Here is a 12,708-nt window from a genome sequence, read left to right on the forward strand (position 1 = left end):
GGTTTTTATACGAATAAATATCGTTTTCTTTATCATATTTTGACACCCTTTAGATATATCATCCCTGACGGAGTCATCATTGATAGAAACCCGTCATCCTCATCCTCCAGCTCAGATGTGATAGACGTCTGTGCTAATTGGCTTCATGTCTGCACATGTGAAGACCCTATAGTCTTTTAGAACACGCTATAGTGTTCTTATTTTACCCGAATGTGATTTCATACGTGCACAGTATAGTTCTCAGTGAAATCCAAAGTTCAAGTGCTCCTGTGTGATGTTGTGCCTTGGGCTTTACAGAATTTCTTCTCCGAGGAGCGACGATATGAAGTATATTTTCTTGCCAATTGCAAGGTCAGCAGAGTAAAACTTTGTGATGTTACTGAGCCAAAAGCAACAATCGCACGCACACGTAGAAGAAGCAATTTGCCGAATCTACTCTTCAACTTCCTAAAAATCCAGGAGATTGATTTATTTGATAGAATGAGCCGTTATAAGCTTGTCCACCGGCCACAACAGTGCAGCAATTAAGGTTACATCCCAGCTCAATGTCCACCAATTTGAGAGGTTCTAGTTATGGAGTTCCTCCAGGGAGGAAGATTTTCAAACTAGACAGCAACATCGATGATTCTACACCACATATTTATACTGATCCTGCCCATGACAATATACTGTACTTTACTAAAAAGAGACAAACAAGCAGGTCTGACACATTTTAAAAGTATATCTTAATATAAACATTTTATTCAGTGCATTTTTGTGTATACAACAAATAATAAACAACTGGAAGTTACCAGGCAGCCACAATGCCTGCCTGTATATGTTGTTTTATCAGATCTGGTAGTTTGGAACACATGATCCAACATGGGTTAATACACGTAGCCTACGTCATGCAGCTCTAGACCAGAATGTGCCTGCTTTCTCCCATGCAACAAATAGGTTCACACCTTATACAAACCCACCTCCTGGAGGAAACCAAGAAAAAAAAAAGCCTCCGAGAAGCATGTACCAGAAAAACGTTATGTAGCTGAAGGAAGAGTACGTAGCCCTCAAAAAGGGTCCTGTGTGTACATCGTAGTGTTTGTACATGCCCTGTGCAAGAAAGGGAAGGTTAATTTGTTTTTCTTTTTTCACTTTTACAAATATGACGTATCCTATAAAATGTTAAGCCACCTAAAATTCCACAGTATTCTTCTTTTTTTTCTTCCATTTTTTTTTTGAAATATAGAAAATATATTCACCACAATAAGTTACTCAAACACATAACAAGCATCCTGGGAAAAGGGGGCTTGTTGCACCATATTTCTACGGTGAACTGTATCGGTCGATAGAAGTCGACAAAAATGGATGGACGAAGCATGACACAAGCACGGGGGGGGGACAGATCACGAGGACAAAAGACAAAGACGTGGTGAACACAGTAGTAACAGAAGGTAATGGGGACATCATTTCAGTTATCATTTCAGAACTTAGCCACTGAGCACATCAGCAAAAAGCATCACATTAAGCACGTTGCTAACTGTAAAGTTTGTTTCAAATCACTTCCTTTGTCCATTGTTCCTTTTTTATTTTTTTGTACTACACAGTCTTTACGTTCTTTCATCAAAAATGTACAATGCACAACAATTCCAGATTTGCCTTAACTCTGACTTGGTTTCAGTGGCTTAAAGGGACTCTCGTATAGGTTCTGTCTTTGGTTTTCCTGGAACTCCTTTTCAATGACGAAATGGCGACAGAAATACAAATACTGAACAATGGCGAGGGGGTCGGAGAACAAGAAAAAGACGATAACGAAACCGGTTATCAAATGAAAAGCTCTCTGCTAATTCCGTAAATTAGCAAAACAAAAAAACAAGGTGCAGGTGTGGTATCGCAGGGGGGAAAAAACTGCAAGAGAGCCACACTGTCCCTTTATATATACATATATATATATATATATCAGGTCAGCTGAACATAGGCTTCGTTTTCCTGTGCTACAGAGAGCTCAGTCTCTGAGCGTGTGCACTAGGATGCAGGAGAGCTACCTTCTGGCTGGCCACAGTCCCAGCAACTGTAGGCTGCGCCATACCAGGGAGTTTATAGGCTTTGTTTTCACAGAAGCAGGGTTTGCACTGTATCACTACAGCATCCTGTTAGACCAGCGTCGTCACTGGCTGCCCCTGAACACTTGCATGTCTAACTTCCTGTCACTGTCTGATGCACGAGTGCTTGATGTCTACATGACCAAAGAAAAGTAACCTTCCACACAAAATTAGGAGAAAGAATAGGGATAAAGATGCGCTAACTGGTATGCAATTATCCCCGAAAGAGAGTAATCAGGTTAATAAATAAATCCCAAGGCCAAAACAAATGTATAAATTGCTTTTTTTTAAAGTCTAGAATGGTTTGTGTTCTGTCAAGTTTCTTACTTTCGATACTACATTATATTAAGACGGAAATGATGATTGACCAAGATGGAGCTTAGCTGTGTTTTTGTTTTCTTGTCGTCGTTGTTTGTTGTTGTGTTTTCATAGATGTTGTGTGGGTGTTTTGTGTGTTGTTAGTTGTAGCAAGTCCTGAACCGCTGATCAGTGAGAAGTCTGCTTGGATTCACGCTCTGCTGGAGGTAAGGTTTTCATGGTTCAACCACAGGCCCGGATTTTTTTTTTTCTTCCGCTAACCGGGCTACGTCGACTCGTTCTGGCTCACGGCTTTGCCTCCGTTGAGCACGGCCGAGGCACTCCGACTCTTGGTGGGCGTGCCGCTGCCAGAGCGGGAGAACTCGGTCAAGTCATGGAGGGATGGTTCTCTGTACATTGCCACTGTGGAAACACAAGGAATGCGTGACTCTGATTAGACAATCTGAACGAGGCAAACCACACAAAACAAGAACTGTGAAATATAGTTGACAGATGCTCATAAAACAACCAAGTTTTCCTAATCGATTAATCTGTCCATTATTTTCTCGATTAATTGTTTGGTTCAGAAAATGTCAGAAAATGCTAAAAAACATTGATCAGATGTTCTCCAATGTCTTGTTTTGTCCACAAACCAAAATGATTCAGTTTTAATGATTTCTTTGTTATGTGGAGCAAAGAAACTGAGAAAATATTCACATTTAAGAAGCTAAAACAATGAGAAATCTTGTTTTAATCGTGGAAAAAGCTTCAAACAATTAATCAATTATCAAAATAGTTGTCGATTCATTTGGTAATCGATAGTCCTGTGCAATATGTTAACGCATGACACGTTTCCCTGACGACTGACCGGAAAAAAAGAGGTATCACATGACGTCATGTTTATGTGCCACGACCCAGAGTACAGGCACCGTTTACGAGTTAGCTCCGTTAGCTGCATTAGCTCCTTTTAGCACCGCTAGCGCGCATACAGTAGAAATGGAACGGTCTGTTTATTAAAGGAAAAGAGCAGCTCTACAAATAATCAGGAGTCACGTAAACATGACGTCACGCGTCTTTTACCGATCAGTCGTCATTGAAATGCGCCGTGCGTTAAAGTGCGCTAACGTTGACGCCGTTAAACGCCGTTGATGCATTAACGTTTGACAGCACTAGTAATTGATTAATAATCCATTAATTGTTTCAGCTCTAGTTCAGGGCCGACCTTGTTGGTGTAAAAAATAAAAGATATATAGAGTATGGCATTATAAATTCAGTAGTTGCCAGTGCTTTAGCTTTGCTGTGTATGCAGCACTGGTTCAATCTGCATCTCAGCACTTGCTTTTCACAAGAAATATCAGAAATCTGAGGTTCAGAGTCTTTGGTTTCAGGATGTTGTCAACATCGTTCTTGCCTAGAATGCTATTTGATGTTCTCTCCTCAGGGAATCTGTGGCTAAAACAGCAAACGTAGTCCTTCAGATACTTCACTTAGCCCAGCAGTTTTACTTAGAGCATCGTTCCAGAGACGCTTTTGTTTTTTTGTTTTTTTTTTACAGTATGTCAATCAATGGCAGGGTTTTTATGGGAAACTGCTGATGATTGATACTAGTCTCATTAGTGACAGTATTGTGCAGTGATCTCAGGATTATGATATCACTTCTGCCACAACACAAACGACTGGTATTCATTTTTAAAAACGTAAATCCCCTCAACAACAAGTCTAGCTTGTAATTTCTCACATCAGGGAAAGATCCCAGTTGACGGGGCTTCACTCCGTCCTGACAAATTCGGCTCTTTGTGTCTGGCAACAAGACATCCTTGACGAATTCTAAGAGGATTTTCTTGTTTGAGTTTGAATAACATGAGCTGCACTCGCTTCAAACCAGGAGGAAGACGTAGTGTGAGTGAGAGGCTGCTGCAGGGCTGAGACCTGCAGACTGGAACCCGGACAGGAGTAATGGCTGCAGGAGATGCCACTGCCAATGCAGAGACAGCCTCTTAATTGGCGCCCCCTGTAACACGGCTGCCTCTGAATCCTTATGAGCTGCTGGAACAAATTGTCCTTTTTTAAATTCCACATCCTCTCACTCTCTCCCTCACAAAGTGCATTCCATACAAGTATGTGCCTTTGGTGTTAAATAATATAAAACATTCAGTAAATATTGCGTGGCGTATTCTATTTCTGCTTTTAATGTAAAAGGCACATGGGAGCATGTTTTATTTTTAATCCACATATTTATCCTAGTTATTTTCTTTATTGGTATTTTCCTCTCGGTGAAAAACAAGACAATTTGTCTTTGGCAATTGCTCTTAAGTGTGTTTGAGACCCCTGGACGGCTTGTTAAATGGAAGTGAAAAGCTATTACGGTGACGGACGCGGAGGGCAGACGTGGATTCTTAATAAGATGCCGGGGCTGAAGCAGACGGAATCACGCTGACAGAGGGAAGAAAATAAGAATTGAACACACCAGTGAAAATGATGTAAAATATCTGAGTGACTTATTTTTTCAGATGTGTGTGCCTTGATCTCCTGTATGCCAAAATTATACCTCTCTATTATACTGCACATTTTTATTCTGATTCATCAAAGTCAGAAGCCTTTTTTGTTGTTGTTCTTACAAGACGTTGAAAGACGTTTCTAGTTTTCTAGTAATCTAATATATAAAAATACTATGTTTGATATTGACCTTAGTAATAACTTAGTGGAGCTATAAATAGAGCGTTATGCTGTGACAGATCCAACATCAGACTACTTCACAGTCAACGGCATAAAAAAAAAATGTCCCATTTTTGTCATCGTTTGAATATTTTGCAGAAAATCGTGAAACACAGATTCTACTTTTGACAGGTAACGCTGCGTCTTGTTGAAGATGAAAGAACTGTGGCCTTTTCAAAAGAGATCATTCTTTATGTTTTTCTCTCTACATTATCCTCTCAAACATATCTTTTAACACTCACTGGTTCTTCAGGGTGCGACTTCACAGATTGTTTTTGCCGATCTTGGTCAGATACAAACGGCTCGTCCTCATTCAGCTCTTTATCTGCGGGGAAGTGTGACCGGTGAGGGGAAAACTGCTGATTGTGTGTCTTTGTCGGCATCTCTGAGGAATCTGCTAAATGGCAGCGTCACGTTGACAGCGGTGCACTTTAGTTTAAGAACGCCCACACTGATGGAGTATAATGAAATTCGGGGGGACATTTAAATCCAGAACATGTAGTGGTTCTCACGGAGAGTTTCACATTGAGAAAAACACGTAAGAAAAGTAACATTGAAGAAAACTGGCTCAATAGATTATGTAGCTGCAGCAACTTTATTTACTCTGTAACCTGTAATCCCTCAAATCTGCTCGTTTGATGGGCTGGGGTTAGAACTCCGATTACACTGGGTTACAAAAAAAAAATTGTAAGTTGTCTATGTCTTTTCAACTGAATTAATACCGTTTTGCACCGCTGAATCCAAAAATAACATCCATTTTTCACAATCAGGTCAGGTTTTTATGCTAATTTGATCTTCTGACTAAATGAATTACATTTTTGTGACATTATACCACATTTAATACCAAAATAAGCGTGGTAAGCACGCTTTATGAAACTTACTGACTGACTAGTGACTAGATTCCTGTTAGGAACAACGGTGTATTCACCGCAGATGTAGCAGAATACGTCTGGCTTATTTTTGCAAGATCGCCTCGTCGAAGCCATTTCATTCACTTGTAATATATATATATATATATATATATATATAAACAATTAGTCATAATTTGGCACATGCAAAATCTTCAGAATTTGTTTATTGCCAGAAATATAAAATAATTTTGCAAATATGTTGCTTTGTTCAGAAAATTGACCTGATTGAGCAAAACCAATGTGATTTTTGGATTCAGCACATGAAAATGATCCTAAATCAGCTAAAAAAAAACTTGAACAATAAATTTGATGTTGACCAGTGTTATTTTTGTAATCGGTTAATCTGTCGATTATTTTCTCGATGAATCGTTTGGTCCGAAAAACGTTGATATGGGTTTTTGTCAAACCTGGAAATGACGACATTCTCCAATGTCTTTGTTTTTGTCCACAAACCAAAATGATTCAGTTTTAATGATTTCTTTGTTAATGTGGAGCAAAGAAACAAAGACAAAATTCACATTTAAGAAGCTAAAACAATCAGAAATCTTGTTTTAATCATGAAAAAAGCCTAATAGTTGACGATTAGTCAGGGTTAACCCTGGTGAAAAGAGAGGCAGAACACTGCAGAACAGTGTGCTTTTCAGAAGGAACTACTTTTTACTTTACTTTTAGCAGCGTGAAACTCTGATGTTATATATGGGCCGACTTACCCTTGAGAGGTTTGGGGAGGAAGTGGGCTGCTGGCTTGTTCTTCTTGACGTGGTTCCCCTTCATGATTTCTCCTTCCTTGTTCAGACCAAGGTACCAGCCCCTGCCTGACTGCTGCTGCCGGTATATCATGGAGGAGTATGTCACATAATAGTTCTCAAACACCGACTCCTTGAATTTGCACTCTGGCGTAAAGTGTTCCTGCGGGAGAGAGGAGAAGCAGCAGTGTATAGTAGCAGAGCAGTTGTCGGGACAGTGATTCACAAGATCTCACGAGTCTCTGACGCGTTACGACCAGACGCAGCGGGCGACGACTTAAGAGAGCAGATTAATTGCGGTGCGCTGCGTTACTTTGGGCACGAGTTCGGGGCCGAGGAGCCGACTCAACGCTCCGTCCAACGTCTTTTAACATTTCCGTCTCTTGAGAATCTTCCAAATCCATTCATTCCATTTACTCGAGTGAATAATGCAGCACTTTATCGTATAGATAAAGGCAATGTGACAGATACAGACGGGCATTAATAAAACATGGCGAGATGAAGATGTCTCATTTTGCTCACAGCTGTTAATTATATATGGACAGTTCGCTAATCTTTCAGTCTCAGCCGTTGTATTTCTAATATTGTTAGACGTGTTGATTTATTACAGTTTTTTGACTTGGCGTGCACCATATTATAGATATGACCTTTTAAATTACAAAAAAAAACATTAATTATAAAATGCTCTGGCAAAGTGTGTTTGATAGCATCTGTTGGCACCTGTGGTAGTTTATGCAGTGTGTGTGTTATTTGCCTATCTCTAAATCTTATCTTTTCCACTAATGAACTCGCTGATATGAAAGGCTCATTAGAGACTTTAGTTTCCATACTCCATAACTCCATACTGTGCCGGAGTTAACTCCTCCTCCTGTTTGCTTTACAACCCCATGTAGGATTCTTAACGCTAACAGAAAGTGGTTTATTTCCCCGAGGGCAAAGCCTTTGTGTGATTGCATGGTCGAGAGTGCAGATGAGTGTGTGGTTGTCCAATTTGCAGTGCTGCTTGGGCCGTGGAAGTACAAAACAGTCTAATCTGCTCAAATACAATTTCCTCTTAAGAGAGATTGAGGGACGGGAAACTAAAGAGAGAGAGGTGAAGCTTTTTTTTTTTTTTTTTGGGCCATGCTTGCCAAGTTTCTTCTCGGAGTCGAACGCTTTCATCACAAAAACGGTGAACGCCGTTCGTCTAACTCAGAGCGGGGATCGGTGCGATCATTCTTCGGAAAGAGGAGGATGGATGTCTTTTTCAAACTCTCGTCGGGATCTCGAAAAACACTTCACTTTGGTGGGTGTCGGTGTTGAGAGCGACGACGTGTCCTCGGGGGCCAAAGGCTCCCCGTAAGACGATGACAAACCACCGTGCCACCGACAGACGAAGAGTCATCCATAACCTCGCTTCTCTTTCTTCACGACTCGACGGCGTCGCTCTTAACGTGCAGCGCGGTATGAAGATTTCACACGGGTGAACGAGGTCCGTGGGTACGATCGAACCAGCAAAGGATGTTTTTCTTTTTGTAGAATTTGTCAAAAGAGCAACGACCGCGTTGTGCCACGCGATCACAGCGCCCCCTTTTTTAAAGACGCCAGACCTCGCTGTAGTAACAGAAGACCTTCATTTGTCATCCTCTCCCACACAGTCTGTCCTTCATAGACCACAACAGGCAAACAAATGTTTTATCACAACACACGCAAACAAACACACACACACACTGTTGGCTCGGGTCATAGTTTCTCAGTTGAGTTGCAGTATCAACAGGCTACAAAATGCTTCATCTGAGTAAATGCTAAGCCCCCTAGGAGGGCTGGAGAACCAGCTGGGAGCTTCTGCAGTCAGATTAGATCATTGGATTATTTTCTCGATGAATCGTTTGGTCCGTAAAGTGTCAGAAAATGTGAAAAAACGTTGATCACTGTTTGTCAAACCTGGAAATTAAAATTAAAATGAATTCGATGTTGACAGATTAACTACAGTGCTACGTTACGACGCTGAAAGCCTGAATACAACATGACATAAACTCAGCATGCTAAGAATGTTGTCTTGTTTTTGTCCACAAACCAAAATGATTCAGTTTTAATGATGTCTTTGTTACGTGGAGCAAAGAAAGGGAATAAAATATTCACATTTGAGAAGCTAAAACGATCAGAAATCTTGTCCAGCTCCAACAGAGGTTCTGCTCCGACGTAACAGATGTCACTAATGTTGTGATGTGAGACCGCTTCACTCCTAGCTTTAGATACAGATGATAGCTTGTGTGTGTGTGTGTGTTTTGGCTAAGTATCTTTTTTTAAGATCTTGGAGAGGATTCAAGACATTTTTTTATTTCCAGGACAAACAGCAGTTAGCGCGTCCTCGTCTCTGAACCGTTAACAGCCTCAGAGTTGTTCCAGCGCAGCTGCGGTGCTTTTTGATGAGCATATTCAGTTTGCTCGCCTTTGCCAGGTCTCGTACTTCTGCCCAGCAGACTACGACAATATTGCTTTCACGGTAACGGAGTGAAAGGGGTTATGCAATTTTTTTTCTTTTCTTTCTGCAGCAGCAGCAGCAGCAGCACATGATGTAAAAATAACCAAGCGTCCCAAATAGACGGCCTCTGGCCCTCCCTGTTGACATCTTGGCATTGTCCCTCTAATCCAGTATGATGTCAACATAAACTTAGATTTGTCTCTTTCAAAATTCTAGCAAAAGTCTCTTAGGGAGTGAACTACCAGTATTCTTTAAGTGGTTAGTGCTTATTTAATATTTATATCTATACTGCAATGTACTCTCTAAACTGAGTCTTCTCCGTGTCCTTTCTGTTTGGCTTTCTCTCACCGACAGCAGCCTTTGAGAGTTATGTACGAACAGCAGTCACTTTTTTTTACATCTCATAATTAGCTTATGCCGATTTGGCCGCTTACACTCACCCTGGTGAAGAAGAGTCTCTTGATAAACAGATGCTTACAGATAGATACAGGCACGTCTAGAGCCAAGATGGAGGAGAAGCTGCTGGCGACAAAATGCTGTATTGGAGTCGGTCGAAGGACGACAACAGTTCTCTCAAGACTGTGACACAAGGGGATCCCCAATTCTGCACTTCTTCTTCTTCAGTCAACAGCAAACCTATTGTTCTCTGAAATTAATCTCCCCATGAAAAAAAACGTCTTTAATCACGAATCCAGTGCCAGATGGAGAGAGAGAAGAAGACACTATCTGCATAAAAACAATAATCAGTATTGTCATCTTCCTCCCCCCGTTTCTCTATAATGGTAAATGCTAAATTGATGAATCGATTTGAAGCTTTTTTCATGATTAAAACAAGATTTCCGTTTGTTTTAGCTTCTTAAATGTGAATATTTTCTTGGTTTCTTTGCTTTACACAACAAAAACTGAATCATTTTGGTTTGTGGACAAAAACACAACATTGGAGAACATCGTCATTTCCAGGTTTGACAAACACTGATCGACGCTTTTTAACATTTTCTGACAATTTATGGACCAAACGATTCATCGATGATGTTGGTTGCAGCTCTAAAATTGAATTTTCATGATCCTATTACCTTACATTTATTTTATGACACATCTGACGCACAGCTGTAAACCTCACTTAGTTTGAAGGAAACCGATAAAGAGGTGAGAATATAGACGGACCTTTACGTAAAAAAAACAATATTCAAATCCATTACAAATATTAATTTTCGTCGAGAGTCATGTGTCGAGCCTGAACTGACACCTTCCTGCAACATCCGCAGGGAGTCGGCTCCCCGATACCTACAGTAGAAAAAGAGGTGTGAAAACACCGCCTGGAGTGGCAGACTCTTTGCCTATTGGATATAAATGCACACATTGCTCTGGGTTCTTTCTCCAGCTAGGATCACTCCTGTGAAGAATCATTCTTCACCAGCAGCAGAGAATTTCCACAACACTGAGCAAAGCAAATATTTTCTTGCAAGCGCCGAATTTGAATTTCACTTTATTTAAATCCGTTGTCTTTTTTAGCAGCGAGAAACGATAACTGCTGACGTGCAGCGTATCCGCTATGCAAGTCTACTTATACGGAATGCCAGCCTGTATGTGAAGTACAGTATATCTTTATAGGTGTGTTGAATTGGAGGGGGATGGTTTGCACTGTAGAGCTTTTACTTCAAACTAAATTAAGAGAGAGAGAGAGAGAGAATGCATTTGAGTGCGTAGCTGGCAGCCAAATGGCGGCTGCGATCGCTGCTATAGCATAGTTGAAAGCGCACATTATACGAGCCAATGGCAGGTCAGTGTGAGACGGAGATTCCCAATCGAGAGTGGGGAGACAACAGATGACGTATGTTGGGTTGGGGGGGGGGGGGGGGTGGAGTGCTCGACGTAACCCCCCCGAGATCTGGATGTCTGTGATTATTCTCCGCATGTATGAGTAAATGGTGAGTGAGCGACAAAGACGACCGAGTTGCATCTGTTTTCACATAACCGTGTTCTTCACGTAAGAGCTCTTCACATGTACCGAGAAGGAAAAACAGAGTGAGAGAAATGAGGAGTGAGAAAAAAAAAAAGAGTGCGTACGTGTGTGTGTGTGTGTGGGAGAAGCAGAATGCACCAGTGAAAATATATTCATCCATCAGCATCAGTGTGTGGGAGAGGAAGAACCAATTAATATGTATTTTACTTTACTATGCTCTGTTTTCTGTTTGACCCTCTCTACTTTTGCAAAAGTTGAGAAGGAACTTCAGAGCACGAGAACAACAGAAGTGTTTGAGAGCGGAAAAAAAAAAATGTGTTGCTGGCATATTCTCAGCAAAAACACGAACCATTCCAACATTTTATATGCAGGTTTCATTGCATCTCTCTCTATTTTTTTAGATTAATGAGTAGTTTTTTTAGTGTTAGGGGTTAAGTTGTGTCATATTTGAATTGGAGCTCATAGCTCTTAGGATGGAGATATAACTTTAGACGCACTAAATCCACCTAAAACAAGTTAAAACGTCGTGTTTTAAATGCCACTCTGCAAGTGCCATACCAATATTTGAGAATCAATACAAATACAGGGCAAACAAAAGTCTGTTCAAATGTGCAGTTGGCTCTCAGCCATAGCCTTTCAACCGTTTAGGAAGCACAAAGCCCCTGGTAAATAACTACTGCTGTAAGGTTTCACTCCACTGAGCTGTGTCATTAACTTGTGTGTGTGTTTGTATTTGTGAGGGACTTTTCCACAAGCTTAAATCTCTCCAATTTATTCCCAAACAAATTAACAATATGAGTGTACTTTGTCTTTAGCGAAATAGAGAGAGAGAGAGAGAGAGAGAGAGAGAGAGAGAGAGAGAGAGAGAGAGAGAGAGAGAGAGAGAGAGAGAGAGAGAGAGAGGGAAAAAAGGAGCTTTTTAATCCACTTCCACTCATCTGAAAAGAATGGGCCACAGAAAAGCCGGATTTAGTCAGATTTGCCGTCGCTGCCCCGGCCGTATATGGCTTTTGTGAGTCTAGAAAGCATTGATGCGGCTTGAAAGGAAACTGGAACGCCACTCACCCCTGATTGTATTAGCATAACTGATGTCATGTTACTTTCAGCGTGGCACTTTTGAACACATGTGGGGCAGCGCACAGCATCGAATGTGCGTCAACGTGTCGCTAAAGACGGCAAACGGCTGTTTTAGTGCAATAAACTTACATATCTCGCCATATACTTCAGCTAAAATCAGCAACAATGGGGGCTTTTACTCTCTCTGCATGCACAGTCTTACCAGCAGGATCCCTCTTTATTAAATTAATCCTACATACAGTTTGTTGTGTGTGTGCTTAATTACTGCCAGCCAAGCTCATATCAATAAAATCACTCACAGGGAGCTTTGATCTGCTGCCAAATATGGTGTGTGCGTGGTGCAAGGGGTTTAAATAGTATATTTGTGTTTTGTTTTGTTTTGGCAAATTATTCCTGTATATTCCCACTCGGGTGTGTTTAGCTATCGCAGCCCACATATAGAAATATGTTGTCAAAC

General features: G+C 40.9%; 1 protein-coding gene across 4 annotated transcripts in view; it reads right to left on the reverse strand.

Annotated features, from left to right (window-relative positions):
* Nucleotides 1–754: 754 nt before the first annotated feature.
* fgf13a (fibroblast growth factor 13a) overlaps nt 755–12,708 on the reverse strand; it is an 86,686-nt gene continuing 74,732 nt past the window's right edge. For all 4 annotated transcript variants that reach the window (XM_083891160.1, XM_083891158.1, XM_083891159.1 and 1 more), the window contains 2 exons: nt 6,712–6,910; nt 755–2,798 (listed from right to left, as the gene is read on the reverse strand). In XM_083891160.1, coding sequence (XP_083747286.1) covers nt 2,662–2,798; nt 6,712–6,910 — 336 coding nt within the window. In that variant the 3' untranslated portion in view covers nt 755–2,661. The remainder of the gene's footprint in view (nt 2,799–6,711; nt 6,911–12,708) is intronic.

This window comes from Microchirus variegatus, assembly GCF_963457635.1.
Source record: "Microchirus variegatus genome assembly, chromosome: 6".
NCBI lineage: Eukaryota > Metazoa > Chordata > Actinopteri > Pleuronectiformes > Soleidae > Microchirus > Microchirus variegatus.